This window comes from Aethalodelphis obliquidens, unplaced genomic scaffold (genome assembly GCF_003676395.1).
Source record: "Aethalodelphis obliquidens isolate GAN/ISIS:26980383/991018 unplaced genomic scaffold, ASM367639v1 scaffold8, whole genome shotgun sequence".
Classification (NCBI taxonomy): domain Eukaryota; kingdom Metazoa; phylum Chordata; class Mammalia; order Artiodactyla; family Delphinidae; genus Aethalodelphis; species Aethalodelphis obliquidens.
The window spans coordinates 35858842-35880893 of NW_020837952.1; the positions used below are offsets into that span (position 1 = coordinate 35858842).

At 36.3% G+C, this 22052-nt stretch overlaps 1 protein-coding gene across 1 annotated transcript; it reads right to left on the minus strand.

Moving 5' to 3' along the window:
• Positions 1-1381: 1381 nt before the first annotated feature.
• KERA (keratocan) lies at positions 1382-20299 on the minus strand. Its single transcript, XM_027107171.1, has 4 exons — positions 19843-20299; positions 8897-8947; positions 6690-7583; positions 1382-2444 (listed from the first exon to the last, which is right to left on the minus strand). Exons 3-4 carry the CDS (start codon positions 7573-7575, stop codon positions 2269-2271), a joined length of 1062 nt encoding a protein of 353 aa, XP_026962972.1. The 5' UTR covers positions 7576-7583; positions 8897-8947; positions 19843-20299; the 3' UTR covers positions 1382-2268.
• Between the last annotated feature and the right edge of the window lie 1753 nt (positions 20300-22052).

The following is a 22052-nucleotide window of genomic DNA, read 5'->3' on the forward strand; positions in this document are numbered from 1 at the left end:
CCGCCGCTCACCTCATGCTGTGCGGCCCCGTTCCTAACAGGCCAAGGACCAGCTGGGGACCCCTGGTCTATTATATATATGGCACTCAATATATATTTTATGAAATAAAGAAAAAAGACAGGAAGGAAAGACAGAAAGAAAAAAAGGAAGGCTGAAAATTCTTAGAGTTGAAAAGGTCTAGAAAGAATATTTTACAATTTTGCTTTCAGATCAGGAATTCTTTTCACATCCTTTCTCTCATTTTTTTTAATTGAAGTATAGCTGATTTATAATATTGTGTTAGTTTCAGGTGTACAGCATAGTGATTCAGTATTTTTGCAGATTATATTCCATTATAGGTTATTACAAGGTAATGGGTATAATTCCCTGTGCTATATCCTTTCTCTTGAATTGTCTCTCTGAACAGTTTCAGTGGTAGGTAACTGTACCTTAGGAAAAGCTGCTTCCATCGCTGGGTGACTCTGATCAAATATTAGAAAATTCTTCCTTAGCTAGCTATGAAATATGGCTCCTTATAAATTTCACTCATATGTTCTACTTACTTTCATTTTGGAGCTTCCTGGAATATGTGTCATCCCCCTTTTCACATAGCAAGTTTTCAAATATTTAAAGTTATTATGTTTCTGTTAACATATTCTTTTCCCCCAGCCTAACAATATCTGATTACCTGTATTTTTATGACATAATTTTATATGACATTATTTTCATAATTTTCTTTACGTGCTTTGAAGTATTTTAAACTTATTCTTTTTCTTAATGTCTTGCCTTCAGCCAGCATTAAAAAACTGTTCAATGTATGTTCATTGTTCTTTCCTCCCACCCCCAAATAAATTTTGGTATGAAAATACATAGGCAATCCTGCACATTATTTTTTCTTCTTGGGAATTCACTTAACAAAGTAACATATTAATTTTCTGAGAAGCCTTGGATTAAAGTAACATGTTGGGCTTTCATTAATGTGGTGATTCACAAATGTATATGATCCTTTTTCCAAGGAAATATATTTATAGAATTTTTCAGAATAATGTCTGGAAAAATATATATAAATAGATGTATTAATCAGCATGGAATATTTATTGTTAATAACATATACCTAACAAAATCAGAAATATAAGAAAACTGTACTTTGTTACTTAACAAAATCCTGTTTTGTTTTGTTTTTGACTCATGAGAAACAGGTATATTATGTCAAGTGATTAGAATATAAATTTTTTCTTGTGTTCACTGGATAAAAGGAAAACGGGTAGGAGAAAATATATTTTAATGTACTCATGCTAGAAAAATGGAACTAATTGTTACTATAACACTTTTTATTAAAAATATATTCTTAATAAGACTTGTGAATAAGCCTCCTGAAATAAATATTTTACTTCTGTTTTGTTGGAAAGCATTCACTCTTTTTATTTCAGAAATCCAAAAAGCACTGGCAAATATAAGACTGAACAATTTGCAATTCAAGTGGATTTCAAGTGTTAAAACACTAAGATTCTGTCAGAAATGTGTTACAATAAATGTAGAACTTTAATTACTAGAGTACACTGTACTATATCTAAGAACAGCAGATTTAAGAAATAGGTATAATGAACTAAAAATGACTATTGCTCTGTTATTTGACATTAAATGACTAGAATTTTCTTGTTACAAAGTATCCGATGCATTTCATACCCATTCTTTTTTTTTTTTTTTTTTTGCAGTACGCGGGCCTCTCACTGTTGTGGCCTCTCAACCACTGCGCCACCAGGGAAGCCCTCATACCCATTCTTGAGCTAAGTACCAGACTTATACTTACAAATGTTACTTAACAATCTGAATTTAATTATTTCTTTATAATTATGATAAAGAAATATCTCATTTTTTCATTTTCTCTAGAAATTCCTACCTCCTGTTAGATGTTGTGTTTATACTGTGAATATAATATCTGCATAAGCAATTTTGAACATTTGCAAACAAATATATCCTTCCTATTGAATCACAATGTATTTGTATTATTTGGTATTAATAAGCTGTGAGAGAGACAAAAAGGAACTATCTTTGAGCTGATAAACTATCTTAACTCTGTGTCTGTTTTACTAATTAAAGAAAAGCAGTCTGTGCTACATATCATGGGGAAAAGCAACTTTGAATAGAAAAAAAGTAAGCTATACAAATAAAAATGGTGGCCATAAGCAATTAGAAAAGTGATTTTTATCTTAAACCTATGAATGGCAACCAAATTTCAGGTCAGAAATATGAACTCATTAAATGAATTTTAGATTGTTGAAGACATGTTTAAATAATGACAGCCTGAAGGAGCCTGAAGCAGGTCATTAAATCCATTGGGATTGGTGGTTTGATTTCATTTCCATCCAGACGGAGGTAGCGAAGATGAGGTCCATAACTGAAGGAATCGTGTTCCGCAGGCAATGTGATAGGAGTGGTAGGACATATTACAGAGACATTCACATCTACGGAGACAAAGAAAGCGTGAATAAATGAACTGGAATACAAGAGACTAAGGATGGGAAGACCAAGAGCTATTATAACAGTCCTATGGAGGGTCTAGTGGCCTGGTCTATGAAAGTGGCAGAGAGACAAACCCTTTTCGTGTAAGCTGGAAGTTATGCATATCTGTTTTATAGAAGTAACCCTGAAAAAATGTGCAACGTACACATAGTCATCTCAGTCCATACTTTGCTATGCTTAATACAGAGCACTAGAAAGGACATATTGTTAAAAGTTGTGATGGAAAAAAGGTGTATAAGATATATCACTTGTCTTATTCCTTTAGCAAGCCAGATAAGGCATGATTTGATTACTGTAGAATGAGAAAGGTAGTATTGGGGCATTAGAGGTGGAAACAATGGTTCAGAGTTGGTACTGAAAGAATGGGTAGGTGCATGGTGGAATGGAGGAGTATGGATGCAAAGGAAGAAAGCCAGTCTATTATTAGAGAAGGTGCTTGAAAGTTACCTTAAAAAAATGCAAACATTCAAACTAGTAGTACATGATGATAAGTTTTTTATAAAGTGCAATTAATATAACTTTACATATGTGATATTTGCAGAAAACAACCTTGAATCTCCATACTTAAGTGTATTTAATTGGAAAGGAAACATTTGCCAAGAACTGAATTACAAAAATTCAAACCAGGAACTATCCCGTCAGCCTTTTCATATGGTTAAGATGTGAGAAATCATGCACCTGCCTTGGATCAGAGCCCTTGGCATCAATGTCTATACTGAAGTTAGGAGCATTCAGGAGAGAAAGCCTCTTAAACCAGCGAAATTCTGACAAGTGTGCATAATAGCTGATCTCAACCATGAATTCATGTACTCTTAAATCCTATTTTGAAACTGTTTTGAGGAAGAGATCTTCCCTTAGAAGATAAGACCCAACTAACTTTGGCAATGACCTTCCTTTTGTGCACACTGACTTGTTCTGAAGGATTTTATGCTTACAGTGAGGGTGCTTTGTTCTGATCTTATGCCATTTTGTGAATTCAACTTGCTAAAAATAATGACTCTGTATAGCAGATTTATATTCATCAAGGTATTTTTTCTTACATATATTATAACCTTATCATGACACAACCTGTATTGGGCAACATTATTATTCTCCCCACCTGGGCATTGCTGAAAGAGTGGTTCAGACGGGTAAGGCAATGTGCACCAGGTATTCCAGCAAGTAAGAGGCAGAGCGGAGTCCCAGCCTCATCCCTTTCCTACTACACAGGGTCCCTTGCCTGCTGGAGAGATTATGTCCTTTCTGATGTGTTATCTCCTATCCTTATCACCCTCATGACCCATAACCCATGCATGTGTGAATAAATAGAATGTAAAAACAAGCATTCTAAATTTAATTATATTTTCATAAATTAATTATAATGTTTCTGAGAGTACCAAGAAGTAACTTGTTCGAATAGATAACATTTTTGTCAAATTTAAAGCCCCCTAAGGTGTTCAGAAGAAATAAGTATTTCCATCATTTTGGACAAGAAAAGTTCACTGTCCTATAAATTCTGAGAACTCTTCATATAAGAGGTATGTTTCTTGGCAACCACTTCATTAACAACTAGACTAGATTATGAGGTAAGAAGAAGTAAGTACTTTAGCAGTTATTATAATGCATTGTGATATAATGGTGAGCCAAGAACTCTTGCCAGGGAAATTCTTCTTTTCCATTTCTTTTCTTGGAATATAGAAATGACCATGCTTGATATCTACATTAAGCAGCAAGTAAATCAATTTCTCTTTGTTGATGTTGTTGCTGTGAAAACGATTTTTACCTCTATTGATAGAAATTTGTCTTAAGTCTCATATTCTAGGCATTGAAGAAAAATGTGCTATGATAATAACGTTGGAGTGGGGGAAAAAACACCTAATATGGGAAACCTTAGGTTCAGGTCCTGGCTATTATACTTATCCTTTGTCCTTGGAAAAATAGCCTCACTTAGTTGAGCCTCAGTTTTTCTTTCTTCAGAAATTCCTAATAATAGCACACAAGGTTCTTTTGGTGATTAATTTGTGGTTCTTAAAGTGTGGTCCCTGGACCAGCAGCGTCCATACTACCTGAGAACTGCGTGGTTAGACCCCACCCCATACCTGTTAGGTGGGAAACCCAGAGGCTGAAGCCCAGCAGCCTGTGTTTTATAAGCCCTCCAGGTGATTCTGATGCACATTAAGGTATGAGAATGATTGGAAAATAGAAATATATGAGAAAACTTTGAAAAAAACGCTCTAAAATAAAAGTGGAGGAAGAACAGAGTCCTCTTCTTTGTGTAACTTTGTAAAACTATGTAAGTACCTAGCATAGGTGCCCAACTATGTGTTGAATTTTGCTATCTCACTCCTGAACACTCTCATTCTCAAGTTCCCACTTCAGGGGAATTCCCAATTCACAAATGTGCTCTATGTGGAATCCCTTTAAATTAACTTCCTACATCAAATGTCTATGGGACTTTTGCTGTCAGGTAAGGAATGCACCTGTAGAAGCACAGAACTTTCATCAGGAAAAAAAATTACATTTATTTAGGTTGATATTAGCTGCTGTACTATTGGGTTCAGTGCACAGATTCAGCTATTAACATTTTTTTTTCTGTTGCATCTTTTGCTTTAACTACAATATTAAACAATGTGTCTCATCACCATGGAAAAAACTCACTGCGGTGGGAGCAGCCTGCTCATGAGTTCCTGGATTTTATGCTTAAGTATGCTGTTAGAAAAAAACCAAAAAATACTGAAAAACTGAAGAGTACCCAGTGCAAAATAGTCTATTCTTATAGGTTGGATGTTTATGTAATTATTTGCTTAATGAAAAGTTTAGTGAGTAATAAGCAGGCAGCACAACCTTCTGACAATTATCTGTGTCATTTTCCTGCAAACTATCCAATTGATTCTCATTTTAGGGATGTATTTTATAAGGTTGTTCAGAAACCTCTTCAAGATTAGCTTTCCAAAGGGCTTGTGCTAGGGTGGAGCATGCATGGATACTTGCCAGGCTGGTATCATCCCCTGTAGCTGGACCAAGATATCGTCTGCATCTACACCTGAGTCATCCTGGTCTCAGGCATAATTGTGAAGATGCTAAGTTTGCCTGTAACGTCTCCAGCCCCTTCTTTCTATAACCACTTGTTCCCTTCATGGCACCTCTGCCTCCAAGACACTTTGCACTCATCTCTCACACGGGGAGGGGGAAGGGTACGCTGGGACGAAGTGAGAGAGTAGCATTGACATATATACACTACCAAATGTAAAATAGATAGATAGTGGGAAGCAGCCGCATGGCACAGGGAGATCAGCTCGGTGCTTTGCGACCACCTAGAGGGGTGGGATAAGGAGGGTGGGAGGGAGACGCAAGAGGGAGGGGATATGGGGATATATGTATACATATAGCTGATTCACTTTGTTATACAGCAGAAACTAACACAACACTGTAAAGCAATTGTACTCCAATAAGGATGTTTAAAAAAAAAGCTATTTTCAGGAAAGGAGTGTATATTCTACCTTGTTGACTGCCATTAGTCCTAAGGAGTTGCCAACTTCCAGGGAATTTATTTCAATTTCAATTGAGCAAAGCCTTAAAGTACAATATTGGTTTCCCATGTATGGTCCCCAGAACATCAATCTCAGCATCCCTAGGAAACTTGCTAGAAATGAAAAGTCTCAGGTCCCACCAGACCTACTCAACCAGAAGCTCTGTGATGGGGCCATCCATTTGTGTACTCCAAAGTTTGAGAAACCCACTGATCTAAAGCAGACATTCTAACTAGGGTGATTGTAGGCATCAGCTGTCCTGTAGGTTTCAGGACAGAGGTCCCTTCCTGATACCTCCTAAATCATATTCCTTCTATTACTATTCATGAGGTTGCTTGTGGCTGGGGTACACTTTCTTCAATAAGTCTGCCCACCGAGGCAGAAATATCAGAATCTCCTCAGAGTAAAAGAAGATAGAGACATTTAGTTTCTCCAACAGGTAATAGCCCTCTGTAGATTACTAAAATCCACTTTTCAATTTGCAATTTGAACATTTGAACTTCTTGGTTCATCGACACTGTCTGTGAATAGACAAAACTTGAAAATACACTAAAAAAATATCTAAGGGCATGAGAGCTGGAGAGAAAATGAACATTATTGATATTCTTAAAGAAGATATAGAATAAATTTAATAACCATGAATATCTTAGTCAAAGACACACCCTGATGGTTACTTACTTTTAATTTTGTTATGATCGAGGTGAAGGTGCTGCAGATGAGCACTGATTTTGGGGACCTTTGTGAGTTGATTGTGAGACAGTTGAAGATCTAGAATTGATGATACATTAAAACCACTAGAAGGGAGGCCAGCATCTGATAATTTGTTGTGGTTGAGTCTCAGGAAGGCCACTTTAGGAATCACATTAAAATAATTTTCTGGTATTCCTTCAATGGAATTGTTGTCTAAAAACAGCTGCATAGTGTTGGCTGGTAATCTTGGTGGCATATTCCTCAGGGAGTTCTTAGCCATATTTAGCTGCATGAGGTTCTTGAGTCCTTTAAAGGTGTCTCTTTGAAAGGCATTGTCTAATAGTTTATTGTGCTGCAGGTCAAGAAGGGTCAGGTTCTCCAGATTGCTAAAGGTCCCTTGAGGAATTCTGGACACCTTGTTTCTAGCTAATTGTAATTGTTCTAAACTTCTTGGCAATGGAGAAGGTACCTCCTCTAGCTCATTATCTTCCAGAAATAAGAAAAGCAGCTTCTTCAGTTGGCTCAGGGCTCCTTTTTCAATTCCATAGTTGGTTATTTTGTTCTTGTTTAGATTTATCCATCTCAGCTGGGTGGCATTCTCGAATGGCTTCTCAGGAATGGTTTCTATCAGGTTGTTTTCAAGATAAAGATACCAGATCCTTGATGGTATAGCAGGGATTGCTTTGAGAGCCCGGTTTTCACAGTACAAAGCGGTAGGGAAACTGGGGGGACAGAAACATTCCCTGGGACAATGGAAGTCATGCATCATCCAGTCCTCTGGATCATTTGCCTCATAAACCTGTCTCACACTTCGAGTCCATACAGTATCTGTTATGAATAACACCCAGATGATGAAACAGATTGTGGTTGCCATTTTAGTACCTAGAGTAAGGGATACAATTGTCAGATGTTTAACGATCTTGACCTTTAGATAACTGCGTGCACCAAAATGATCCATAAACATTGCTTCTTCAAGGTGGGTGGGGAGGTAAAGACATGTCAGCATTTTATGCATATTTATCAACGAATACCCATCTATTTAGTGGGCACTATCTGCAAAGCATTTTTGCAAACACTGAAACTGACTCACCAACTTGTAACTTTCTGGTTTTAACCCAATCACAATGAAAACCAAGAAAGAAAAAGCAAATTTTAGGAACTCTTAAGTGCTTTTCCATTTCAAGCTATTTAATGCAAGGAAGTTAACTGAAATCCAGAGTTGAACACACGAGTACAAAAAAGTGACCTTTTAATAACTCAAATTTAGAGTCTATGTTGTTCCTAAGAAGTTGGCATATGTTTTCACTTTTACTCCTAAATGAGCAGAACATCTGGATGAGATTTCCCAGGCTCTTTGGCCCTTCAACCAAAGAAATAGAGAGATCAAAGAACATTTTAGCAACTTTTTGTGAAGGAAAATTTTAGGATTTGAAGAAAAATGTGTGATTAATCTCTTGCTCTGTTGCTCAACTTCTCAGGTAAGTTTTATTTTGGGGGTTTAGGGAAAGACTTCTAATATTTTAAGTAGAGGATCAAGTTGTTTAGCCAAGAAATTTGGATTATGAAACTCTCTATATAGATATAGCTATAGATGTTGATACAGATATATATCACACTTACATAAGTAAGCAGTGTTACTATGGTTGATAAGAAACAAAACAAAGAACATGCTCAGGATACAGGTGGATCTCCATATTTTCAGTATGGATGCTAACAGAGCAAAGGTTAACACTTACTGATATGTGATACATTTAAAAGACATAAATCCTCCCCGTTGAGTTTCAACAAGGTTATGGGAACAAAGAACTATCCCAACAGGAAAATAATATGTATCTATATAACAATAACGTTCTTATCAATGTACATTTAGTTCAAACACTTGGTAATAAAGACCAAATAAATTTCACTGATTCCTTAGGAAGAGATAAAATCAGCATCATTTAGAAATGCTGATCTTTCAATTTTGCCCTAAATCGAGGGAAATGACAAGCACAGGGCAGCTTCTGCAAGCTGTCAAATTTCTTGCGATTGCAGAATACTGCTCTGGTCATCTTCCAACAGAGACACATTAAAACATTATTTTTTTTTTCAGAATAGGGATTTGCTTTAGTTATTGAAGCAGTAACCCTGCCTCTGATGAATCATAACTTTGAATTCTTAACTTTAAGAGTTTTGAAAAGCGTAAAATAGTTTACCTTGCTGTCCAGGAATGTATCGCTGAGTCCTGTGTCTGGATCTGAAGTTTGCTAAAATCAGTTAAGAAAAAAAAAAAAAACTTTGACTAGAAGAATTTGTTTTTATTTTATGCTGTCTAGCCTCCTACGAGAAAAAAGAAAACCTCCTCTGACCAGTCACCATGAACACCTTTGATCTATTGTTTCCACTTTGACAGAGCTTCAGAACACCGCTTACCTCAGTTTTCTTGGATCTTCCTCGTCCCTTTCTATTGGTCACTGCTCATTCAAAGTAATGGATTGACCCAGGCTCCACTGTCGTGTTTTGGTGAATCCTCCCTAATATATATGCATCCATGGCTCCAGCTTTAACCCCTCCAACAACCACAGCACCTCAGTACCTAGATAGCCCAGCACAGGAAATTCTGACTTTAATCTCAAGAACCTATAACAAAATTCAGTGCAACTTTCATTCTGAGTTCACAGTCCCAAAGATATTGTAATGCACTGATCTGGAGACCTGATCTAACAGCAAGAAACTAAAAGCAGTTTTGATTTCAACTACAACAAAAAGATTTTAAAGCATTTTTCTCTAGATGATCTTTTTAAAAAATTGGATACAAAGACATAAAGACCAATGTTTTCTGTTTATATGGAAATATTTTATTCATTTTTTTGTATAAAACAGATGCTGGGATTACATTTAGATATATTGTTTTTGGTCAAGGGGTAAAAGATAAAAAATGTATTTGAAAAATTTAAAAGTGAAATTAGGAAAGCTCTACCTGATGTTGGCACTAAATATGGTGTATAGAAATAATTGTTTTATAGAAATAATTTTTGTGTCTCTATTTCATAGTGGAAGCTTTATTCCAAATAATTATTAAAATGAGATTTTTCTTTCCTGCATTATAAAAGATGTTCTGCATTTAGGCCATTATAGGACATTCTGCTGCACTGTTTTGTTTTTTGTTTTTCTTTAACATACAAGTTTAGGATAATATGTCTTCCAGTTCTTGTAATTTGAGGGAAAAAAATGGTATGCCTCTTAAGGAAAGACAAAAAGTTTTGAAAATCTCATTTTCAGATATTACCCTGCTGATTGATTGTAATCATTTTGTTTTTCAAAATCTATCGTATTCTGGGAAAAGGGAGTTGTATTGATATCACTCATTCAACACTGCCCACATAAATATTATCAAAGATAGAACACAGTGAAGAGGGGAGAGCACTGGACTCAAAAAATTTTTTCTGAACCACTTACTTCTTTTCTCCTAAACACAGTTTTGTCATCTACAACATACTGCTGGGGGCTTCCCTGGTGGCGCAGTGGTTGAGAGTCCGCCTGCCGATACAGGGGACACGGGTTCGTGCCCCGGTCCGGGAAGATCCCACATGCCGCGGAGCGGCTAGGCCCGTGAGCCGTGGCCGCTGAGCCTGCGCGTCCGGAGCCTGTGCTCCGCAACGGGAGAGGCCACAACAGTGAGAGGCCCGCGTACCGCAAAAAAACAAAAACAAAAACAAAAAAAACATACTGCTGGACTACCTCGCAAGGTTGGCCCTAATTTGTTGTAAATGATTAGGAAATGTTAGCCTTTCTGTAGCATTAGCCCTACACTTTCAACTGAAAAATACCTTTAATTTTCAAGGCCTTGATAGCTTAAGATCAAATTCAGACATGATCTCTTAGTAGCCCAACAGGTACACTTCTATCATATTTTAAGGAAAAAATCAAGTGTTAATTTGCTTTTGTCACAACAATGATCTCCTCTCTCTACTGCACTTTTCCTTTTCTCTTTCTTCTTTTTCTAAACCCTCAGTATAAAACAACAGATGATGTCTGAATCTGCACGGCCCGCTTTAGCTACTCTCTTATTTCTTAATTTTCTTTTTTAGCCAAACTTATTTTAGTCATTTCTTAATTCTATTACACAAATTTTGCTATGTGTCCATTGTAGGAAAATTAGTTGTACATTGGCTGCCTCCAATTTCTGTTTCTTATTCACCATTCCACCCATGATTCACCCGTCAAAATAAGGTTTCTAATCCCTCTGCTTCCCTCACATTGCTCTAACAACAACAACAAAAAAGCAATAACCTTCATATTTACTAATCTGTTGAAGTCTTTTAGTGTTTCGCCTACTTGACTTGTGACTTTTGGCAATGCAGACCCACCCCTTTAATAAAATGTTTCTTGGACTACATTCTCTCCTAGTTTTTCCTCCCCTTTCTTTGTGACTTCTCTCTATCTATGTTCTGAAGCTCTCTGTTTCCTCTAACAGTTTTTTAAAAAGCTTTTCTAGCATTTAAGTCTCTTTGAGATTCTAAGATCTCAAAGATTTTTAAACGATTCCAAGGTTTTAACCATTCCCTTTATTATGATGACTCCTGAGGCTCTTTCTTCAATCTAGCCTACGGAAGAAAAACAGCACTCCAATGTGTGTATCCACTTGCTTTCTAGACATCTCCTGTTGCAGGTCTCACAGCCATATATCTAAAATGAAATTCACTATCTCCCTTTAACTGCTCTTGTCACTTTATACTTTTGAGTGATGCTATATCATCTTATTCAGTCTCCTAAACCAGAAATCTGGAAATCATTCTCAACTCTTCCTTCTCATTTTGTGAGCATATGATAGCAATCACATTTTAAGGACGCTGGGAGACATGATATAAATTAAAATGATCATCTACAATGCTTGCCAGGTTTGGTATCATTGTTTCCAGACTAAAATATAGGATGTCTTCTGCTGTTAGTATAATCTCTGTTTGTCTATGTCTTAATTTTTCCCATTACAATTCAATCTACCCTTCTTTGATTACTGATTCCTGAAGGATGGGGACTTAACTCTTCATTAGGACTGCTTAAGTGGAAGTTCAATAAATTAAATTAAGACAATGGTGCGAACCTCTGAGTCATGCTAGTTGTTATAAGAATTAATGGAAGACTCTGCCCAGTCTTATCTGACTCTGCTAAGAGGGAAAAATGAAGCCTAATATGTAACGATGTGGCTTTGAAATTGTCCTTCTAATGACAGACTAATATTTTAGAAGTCCCTGGGGCTTTGGACATGGTAGGTATCCAATAACTATTTACCAAATAAGCAAATGAACAAATAAACGCATAAGGCACATGTATCATTTTGATAATTATGATTTTTTTGATCAGCATAACTACTATGTGAATAGGAATATAGTGAAGAACCTTCAAAATATGGTAAAAAAATGTGAGTTAGAGTCTTCCTGTTGCATCTTACTAGCTGTTTATGTGGGCACAGGTTATTTAACCATCGTAAGCCTAAGTCTACCCATAATGCACCTGTTCTGACTACTATGAAGCGTTGTTTGAAAATCAAAGAAGATAATGACGGTGAACATGTCAGAAGGCCCAGAAATTTCTTTCAGCAGAGAATGTGATAGTTGGTATCTTGGCCTTCCTGAGAAAAGTCCTAGAAACTTGAGATGGAGTTAAAGTCTTGGTGGCTTAACCTCTTTTACTTCTGTTAGTACATTTTGATGTTTCCTGTCTGCTTATCTTGCTTCTACTTCTTAGTAAAAGGGAGGATGCTTTGCTAAACTGTCTTAGACTGGGGAATTTGTCTTGTTGCATTCCTAAAGATCGTTGACATTTAAAAAAAGGCGATGCATAAAGGTATAAAAGACACGAAACTCTAGTAGGATTTCAAATTTGTTGGCATATGTATCTGATGATTCTATGTTAGCAATAGTTGGACTGTTAGGTGCTCCCAGGACCTATGTTTATGTCCAACTGACTATACGTTTACTAAGAGAAATAATTTTCTCTTCATAGATCAATTTTAGCCTGTTTAACTAAATTCTGTCAAAAAATTTAAAAATATAAAAGGAATCCACTAAAATATATAGCTGACACACATGCATATACATGTGTATTTAAATGTTTTCAAAATAATACATTTAAAATATAGCAATGACACATTTAAAAGGTCAAAATTACTACAAAACTGGTAATGCACCAAGCAGTCCCCCACCCCACACTTTGGTGTAAGTCCTGCTCCCAAGAGGCCATTGTTTTCAACTCTATTCTGGATTTCTTTTAATATTTACTTCAATATCCTTGCTTGTACTTTTTGTTTAACTTATCAATTTTAAACATCAACTATTTTCTTTTATTTTTATTATTGGAGTATAATTGCTTTACAATGTTGTGCTAGTTTCTGCTGTACAATGAAGTGAATCAGTTATATGTATACATATAACTCCTCCCTCTTGGACCTCCCTTCCCTACCCCCCCGAATTAGATAAAGATTTAGCACATTTGCTCATTCCCACTCCTACCCCACCTGCAACCATTATTCCTTTCAATAACTCCTAATGTATGTATACCACAAACTTTGATTAAATATTTACTGCATGTTATTACATAATATAAATATTGTTTACTGCTGAAGAAAACAGTGCAAAATTAGTTTAATTCCTTCATTGTATTGCACTTATTTGCCATATATATATATACATATATATATACACATACATATATATGTGACGTTCTGTATACATATATATCTATGTCACTAATATTTTCCGAAACAGAATTATTTCTCAAACAGAATTATAAAACCATTTTGGAAATATTTTGCACCCAGAGGGTAGGGTAACATAGTGTGCTGGTTAAAAGTCAGATCTGCTTGGGCTTGAATAAATCTGTCTTATTTACTAGCTGTGAAATATTAAACAATTATTTATCTTTGCCTTAGTCTTCTCATCTGTAAATTAAGGATAACAATAATATAAATAATCATAGTAATAATACTGCCTCATAAGATTGTTATGAAAATTAAATGAGTTAGTATTTTTAAAGCATCTAGAACATGGTAAAAGTGTTCATAAAAAAAAACAGAAATATTAAGTTCACTTTTTTCTCCTGGGAGATATTTCTTCTGGAATTCCATATCCTCCTACTTCAATCTAGTTTGCTTGCTGTTGTAAACCAACCTAAGCAAATTTGGTAAATGACAATTTTTAAGTTCTTTGTGGTACATTTCAGTTGACTCATAATTAATGAGGGCTATAGGAATCTTCTCCTACAACCTACAAAGAGGTGTTAAGTTTGATGAAAATAAGTTCAACTGTATGTTACATAACAGGCCTTTATTTTGCACCAAATATTTAAAAAATTCATGAAGTGAGTCTCCATTATAAGATTTCTTCAAATGTTAACTAAGCTTACCTAAGGTGTCAAAACTAATGCAAATTCAATATCTTATAATCTATAATGGAAAAGAATAGATATATGTATGTATAACTGAATCACTTTGCTATACCTCTGAAACTAACACAACATAGTAAATCAACAATATGTCAAAGAAAAAAAACAAACAACAAAATCAGCTGTCTCTGACAAAGTACTGTCTTTTAAAGTACACTTATGAATAATAGAATCCTTGGTTTCTGGTCCAGTGAGATTGTTGTGGTCCTGGACTTCCTTCAGCCATCTCCTGGGTTAGATCCCTTGTTCCTTTCTGAATCTTGTGTTCTCTTCTTTCTTGGTTAACTCCACAGCATTGGGGGAACACAGCTTCTGATCACTTCCTGTGCACGTGAGTTACCTCTCTTTTTTTGTGTGTGTGTGAAGTCACGTTTATAAAAATGTGTTTACTCAGCCCATCCGCTTAACTGATATTTCGACTAGATACAATTCTAATTTGAAATAATGGTCCTTCCAAATTTTGAAGATACTCAAGAAAGTGACTGTCTTGTTGCTTCTTGAGTTGAAATAGAAAAGGTTAATAAAATTTTAATTTTCAGTTTTTAGAATGTGACCTTTTTTGCTCTCATTAAACTTTTGAGATTTTCCTTTCATCTTCAATTTCTGAACTATTACAATATGTCTTGAGAGGGTGTATTTCACTCACTCACTGAGTACCCAGGGAGTCCTTTCAATCTAGAAATTCACGTCCATATGGTCCATCCATTTTTTTCTATTTTCTCTTTTTGAAAGTCTTAGATGGTGCACGTCCTTCTTACACTGTCTAAATCTTTGATCTCTTCTTTTCTGTTTCCATTATCAAAAGATTTTTATGCTTTCCAACAGATTTCCTTAATTTTGTCTTCTTTAAAATTTCTATATCATACTTCATGTATTTACTTTGGAAACATTCTCTGGTTGTTCCCTTCCTAAAGCATTCTTTTATTTTATGTAATTACTACCTTCTCTTTTAATCTCTTCAAAACGAGACTAAAAACTACAAGGTTTTGATAGTATTGTGAGTTTTTTTCTGCTCCCTGCAAGAATTTTATTTCCCTCGATATCTTTTTTTTTTCTTGGCTTGATTTGACCTATAGAGGTATTTCACATTGGAAACATTCCTCACATAGCTGATGGTGCTTTGCTGAATTTTGATACTTAAGAAGAAGCACTAGTAATCTTATTAGAAGATCTATGAGAATCAATAGCACTTGTCAGCTAAGGATCAGGTATTCTGTCTCTCTTTTATATATATATTACACACATACACACACATATTGGGAATAAATTGAAAAAGTCAACACATATTCTTCTTAGTGTACTTTTTATAACTTTGATTTTTTTATTAAAACTGCTAACATGAATTTTTTTGGTTGTGAGTAAATAGCAAATAACCTTCCATGCATAGTTTAGCCTTTGTATATGAAGCATCCTGAGGCTATGCTGTCCAAAATTTATCTGAAACTAGTAGCACACCCTGTCACTTATAAGCTATTTATGTTTTGATTCAATTTTGATATTTATGACTCTCTCTGGTGCCGGTTCCTCCAAGACTCTACAAGAAGACTTTGAATACCTAATCAAAAAATAAAAATAAAAATATCTCTGTGATTCTTGGGTGAGCTGTGTTACCAACCATCCAGAACCAATATGCTCTAGGATTGTTCTCCTCCAGCTTCTCAAGCTCCCTCCATTTCTACAAATGTTCCACCTTAGCACTATTGGCTTTCAGAGGATACTAAGATAACAGGAAGTGAGCAACTTGAAAGCCAATTAGTTTAAAGCTCGCCTCCAAAGCACTTCAGAAGAGGTCTCTTACAAGAAGGCATTTCATCAGAATAGTGAGAATTAGACTCATAATGTCTCCAGTATGTTGAGGAGATCCATTGAGTCAAATATGGATTCTTGTTCTCCTTAGCTTCTTATCGAACTGCCTTCCAGGGCATCCTAATCAGTCCTATACTGTTGCAGCATTTCACTCTCAATTTCTTCCTACAAATCGTATAATTTTGATTATAATTTATATAATTATAATTGTATTTATACTCTTCTTAGTCAGCTGGTCATAGAGAAGGCCCCCATGAGCCCCCGTGTACTTGATGAATCAGCACTGCTGAGCAATTGAGATTAGGCTAGATAGATCAGGTAATACTAGGTTTATGAGTAGTTAACGTCAAATTGTTGTTTAGCTTCCCCTTGGGTCCAGTTTCTTAAAAGGATAGTAGTTATTTGCTAAATATAAGCATATCCTTGCTTTGGAAAGCTAGGGTTTTAATTCTCTTACTAAGGCTTACCACACACTACATATAGCAACCTGACCTACTATGAACCCTTTAAATATCATTTAATCTGATGAGTGATAAGTAGCAGGATCACTGTGACCTCTGCTGTCTGGAGAGCCTTCTCTTGCCATGGGACAAACTCAAATCTTACAGCTTCTCAGCACGAGACTCACATGCAGTAACATGTGGCCTCCAAAATTCAAAGAGACTATTCATGTTCCTAGTGGCCATAGAGACATGGTTCAGCAAGCTGTCTTCACTTTAGAGAGCTAGCCCAACTTTCCTTAGACCTCTTAACCTTTAAAATAAATCAATAACTTGACAGCCCTATATTCTTCCATTGTATTTGGCTCCAATGTGCTGGCATTCAAGTGTCTAATTAATGTATCTAGCTAATAAAGTTTACCCTCTAGGTTGTATCACATGATGTTCTGTGAGATGGTATTTCTGCAGACTATAATGTGGTACAAAGCCAAGGAGTTAACACAATCCAGAAACAGTATGGCAAAATTATATTACTGTTCCTGTCTGGTGAAATAAAACAGACTGCTTCTAGTAATTTTGTTTATTGGAATAGAGGAGAAAGACATTATTCAGATCAGTTGCTTTATACAAAGTACTAAGAGCTATAATGATTTGGACCCCATATGGAACAGCAGTTGCAACAGAAGTTGCCATCTAATTAAACTTTGGAAAATCCAATTTTATCTTCTCAAACTATCCTTCCACTACTAAACACAAATGAGAATCCGCTGAGGATCATTAGCCCTGCACTTTTAAGTCACTAAAGATGGCACTAATATTTCTGATTTTTATTGAAGCATTATTGCTATTAGTTTAATATTTTTGTAGGAGTAGAAAGCTCTGCAATTTTCAACTTGGTATTTCCAATCAAAATGTTCCTTTTGCATGGGTTACAGAGCTGATGTAAGAATCCATCATATTTTGAAGTCATCTATTCCAGCTGTACAAGAACTTGGGTAATAAATATGGGAAGGATAAAGGTAGCTTCTCCACTTGTCATTTTAACATCAAAATACCCTCAGTAGTGGACTGCAGAAGTGTCCTGTGTCCCTGGGAATTAGTTGTGTTTCAAAACCATGTTTTCTTTCACAGGGCACAGTTACTTTGGTAACGAACTCTGGTTCTTTTAGGCGAAGACTAGGTTAAAAAAAAAAAATAGTAGCACACACTTGAGATATCATTGCAAAGTACTTATTTAAGACAAGATGCCCTCTCTTTCATTCTGGTGACTCGAGGTCCATGATTTACCTATGTTTTAAAAATTCAGTGGAGGGCAGAAGTTCCATATCATATGTCATAATGACACACTCAAGGCTCTGATGAGCAGTTCTGGAGGGTTATTAATTTCACAAATCAAATAGCTCTACAGAGGACTTCACACCTCTTTCATTCCCAGAAATCTAATTCTCAATTGGCTGTTAAGTTCTTTTTGGATCAGACTATTCTGACTTTGTACTGATCCTGATATCTATTAATGGAAAATGTATCTGTTTTACTCATTGGTAGTTAAATGACACTACGTTATCTCTTCCACTCCAGATTTGCCCTTCCTCACTGAAATCAGGGAATCAATTTTCATTGCTATGCCTTCCACCAACAATTCAGGGACATCACTAAAGTCTTTTTAAAGATACTGGTATTCCCATCTCCAATATATGTCTCAATTGGTGAAGATGGATGGGTGGATTATACATGATAAAAACCCATTTTATCATATAGTATAAGAATTCCATTTTGTGAAAATTTTTATTTTGTGCTTCTATACTATGCCAAGGAATCAACTTCATTTAATGTATGCTTCCGTTGAGTTCCATTTTGCGGTGTTTCAGCAAACTAACAGACTCCCAGCTCCTTAAACTATGTTAATGGATCCACAGTCTCTGAAAGTACACTCATATAACTAATCCAGCTTTATCTAATGTTATCATTCTCTCTCCTTGGTTGAGTACCCTCAGAATCCATCCATCTTTTCCAATTTTTAGCCAATATACGTTAGGCAATTCCTGTAGTTCATTTATAACAGTATTTCCATCTCTAGATTTTACTTTCTAATTGATATCCTGTTGCCCCTTCTTATTATAGGTGGGAATCATTGAAGGTTAAGGGGAATGGGGCATGAAAAGAATAAATTCCCTCCTAAAGGTAATGCCTTGAGTTGAGGAACTAGTTGCATCTTCAAAAAGGAAGGAATTGCTTTACAAATCAAGTAGTGTGGGGCTCTTTCAGCAAACAAAGGAGGTTCGGTGGGGCTGAGAATCATGACCACTCCTTCTCATCTGTATCTTATTGTCTAATCCCTATGCCAATTCTTGGGTGGCCCTCTATTTCCAGATCAGTGGCTAACTTTGTTGGACTTATGAACAAATTGGACTTACTAATGTGCTCTTGGAAGGAACTCGTTTGTACGTAGGGGACTTACTGTACGGTTTTTCAAAGCCTTACCCTCAGGAAATGTGTCATTTCCGGTAACTATACAGGGCCCATGTCCCATTTTTGTGGGTCACTGTCATCCAGACTCTTACCTCTGAATAATTTCAGGGTTCTGACTGCCTTTTACCTAAGCTATGCAGATAACCAATGTGAATTCCCCAATATTTCCCAACAATCTGATGTCAATAATGGATTTCTGGTATTGATATCTTTTTCTACTAGACTCCTTGGCTATAAATACCAGAGAATAATTCCGGGTGTTTCAACAAAAAAAGGGTTTCTTTGAAAATGATAGGTGGAATCACATAAATGAGAAGAGGGTGGAAGAGTGAACCTGGAAAACAGGCAGAAGATAAGGAAGCTTTTAAAAACTAGATAGAAATCATCTGGCCAGGAAGCATTGCCATTACTGCTGAATATCACTGGAACCAGAGGGTCTTACCAACAGCCTTCACTGGGGGCCACCGCAGATGAATTCTAAGCCAAGAACATGCCTCTCCTTGGCTAAGCCTGCCATAAGCTCCACCCTGGCTTTATGAGGCTGGGAAGAGAAGAGATACTTAGGGGCTACTGAGCCCCACTAAGATTACAATCAAGGGCAGTTTTCTACATATAAGAAAAAGGTCTGGAGGTGGGACAGATGAAAAAGTGACAGACCTTTACTCAGGAATATGTAATTGCCTGATTAAAAGCATGAACTGGACACTTTTCGGCACAGAAGCCTTCATGATCGTCCCTTGCTTACTCCAGAACTCTGTCTTGATGGGTCCCCCACCCTGCATCCACAAGCCCTCTGCTACAGCCTCACCCAGATTTTTGCAGTTTTCTGAATTTACTGTTATATCTTCACTCCAAGCGTTGCTTGTGATGCTTGCTCAACCAAAATCCCCTTACCACCCATCCGTCTGTAGAACACAACAAATACAGCATCACTTCCTCAACGAAGGCATTCAATACTACTCTCCTTTAGAAATAAGTACATGCTCCTGTTAGAACCTACTTACCCAATGTAGACTCAATTCCAGCTAACAATTTGTGATTGTCTCTCTGTCTTCTACGCTACAAGTTTCTTGATGACAGGCAATTCTTTTTTTGTTTGTCGTTTTGGCCTTGGAACCCGATTGAAATTCCCGACAGATATTTATTGCAAAAACATTTCTCTTTATATAACAATTTAATCAGGCTGAGGTGTGATAAGCGGGAAGGCAGCCATTAAAAAAGGCTGTCAATGCGGCAGGATCGTCTCCTCCTGCTGCTGGGTGTGGCGTAGTCATGGCCGTTCATTAGAAATTAAAGCGGAACTGAAATCCATTTACTGCCTGGTGGCGTGGAGCGCTGTTCTTACAGCTTAACCCAGCGTCTCCCGTATGCTGTGAGGCCGGCATATGTCAAGCAGCCTCCAGCTGTAATTCCAAGAAGGATCACTTTCATATGCTTTCCCTATGGCCCTAGACAATTAGTTGAGCTCAGATACACTTGATTTTCCTGGAGCCACAGGTTGGAGGCAGCAGGAAGAAGGACTGGAGAGGTGACAGGGAGAAGGGCAGGCAATTCTTTTTCCCCCATTGACTAACAGCATTGTGCTGGTATATCATAGGGGCTCAACGGCTGCTTATATGATGAGGAAGATAAATTGAATTTCGTCAATAGTTCTCATAGCCCTTTTAGTCCAATTTTAACTCCCTAACAAAATAATTTTAAGCTACCTGTCCCCTTGAATTTTAAGCATTTAATTCTTAACTCTTCTCTCCATTGTGAGACTTGGTTATAAAATATTTAATATTATTAATAATTAGCATATTTATCGTTTATCTCAGTAAGAATTTTCAGTTCTACTGATTGTAACTACTCTCTGGGATTGAATAGTCCAATTAATTTCTTCCCTATGTATAGGTTTTTCCTTTTTTTTCTTTTTTTTTTTTACTAAATACTTTAGGCATTTAGTAAAACTTTTAGGGCAAAAATCACCTATGAATATGGGCTTTTTGTATTTTCCTCAAATTTTAAAATATGTTAGAGAAAAATAGTTTTAAATAAAAACATTGCTGTAGTAGTTTCCTCACTGGAAGGTAAATTATTTTTTTAAAGGATAGCTAAAGATAGTATGTAATTAAATGCTAAACGCTGACTTCAACTATACACAAGAATTCAGTGAGAACTGGATTATAATGGTTAAGAAAGTCTCCAGCGTCAGGAACCTAACTAGCTGTGACTTTGGGTCACTCACTCAGCCCTTTCCATTAGTAAAATAGAGGCAATGATGACATTACCTCATTGGTTGTTTTGAAAATTAGGTATAAATCAATATATAAAACACATAGAACATTGGCAATCATCAAAGTTTAGCTGTTAACATCACTGCTATTTTAAGGAATAAGAGCATCAGAACGCTAAAGGGAAAGGTCTAACTGGAATTGTAGTGAAAAGCTGGTTCAAGAAATGTCCCTCGGGGGACTTCCCTGGTGGTCCAGTGGGTAAGGCTCTGCGTTCCCAATGCAGGGGGCCCAGGTTCGATCCCTGGTCGGGGAGCTATATCCGACGTGCATGCTGCAACTAAGAGTTCGCATGCCACAACTAAGAGCTTGCATGCCGCAACTAAAGATCCTGCAGGTGGCAACTAAGACCTGGTGCAGCCAAACAAATAAGTATAAAAAAAGAAAAAGAAGTGCCTTTTTTTTAAAAGTAAGAAATGTGCCTCAAACATACCTTAATGAATCAGGAAACTGGCATTCTGTTTGTTTATTTAGCCAGACTTCAAGCGTGGCTGATTGTGTTAATTGTCCATATAGGCCTCTCTCGTGTTTTGTTAATATTTTGCAGTTTTTACCATTCGCTTTTCTTGTGCCCCTCCTTATGAACAATACTTTTAATCTAATATACACCTTTTGGTTTGTATTTGTTCCTTTAAAATATGTATCTTTATATTAACGCATTTTTAATTTATATAAATGTTATTGGTTATATCTCACTGTTTCTTACTTTTTAAACCAGCAAGTTCTTTTTACGATTCAACCTTACAGTGTGTACATCTTGTCCACGACCTGTAATTGAAAGCCTGACTTTTTCTTTAGCAGATCTTTTAAAAACTGCTAGGATGTTGTATAACAATGTTCTTTTCGTGTTCTTGTTGGAATAATCATTCATGTTCCTGGCTAGAAGCCACATCCATATTTTCCATATTCCTAACTTTGGATAAGATGCCTTCTTTTTCTAC

Coding starts and splice junctions, on each gene's coding strand:
- KERA (XM_027107171.1), bottom strand. CDS start 7,575: ATGGCAACCACAATCTGTTTCATCATCTGGGTGTTATTCATAACAGAT. Junction 2,445..6,689: donor CGATCATAACAAAATTAAAA/GTAAGTAACCAT, acceptor TTGTCTCCGTAG/ATGTGAATGTCTCTGTAATA.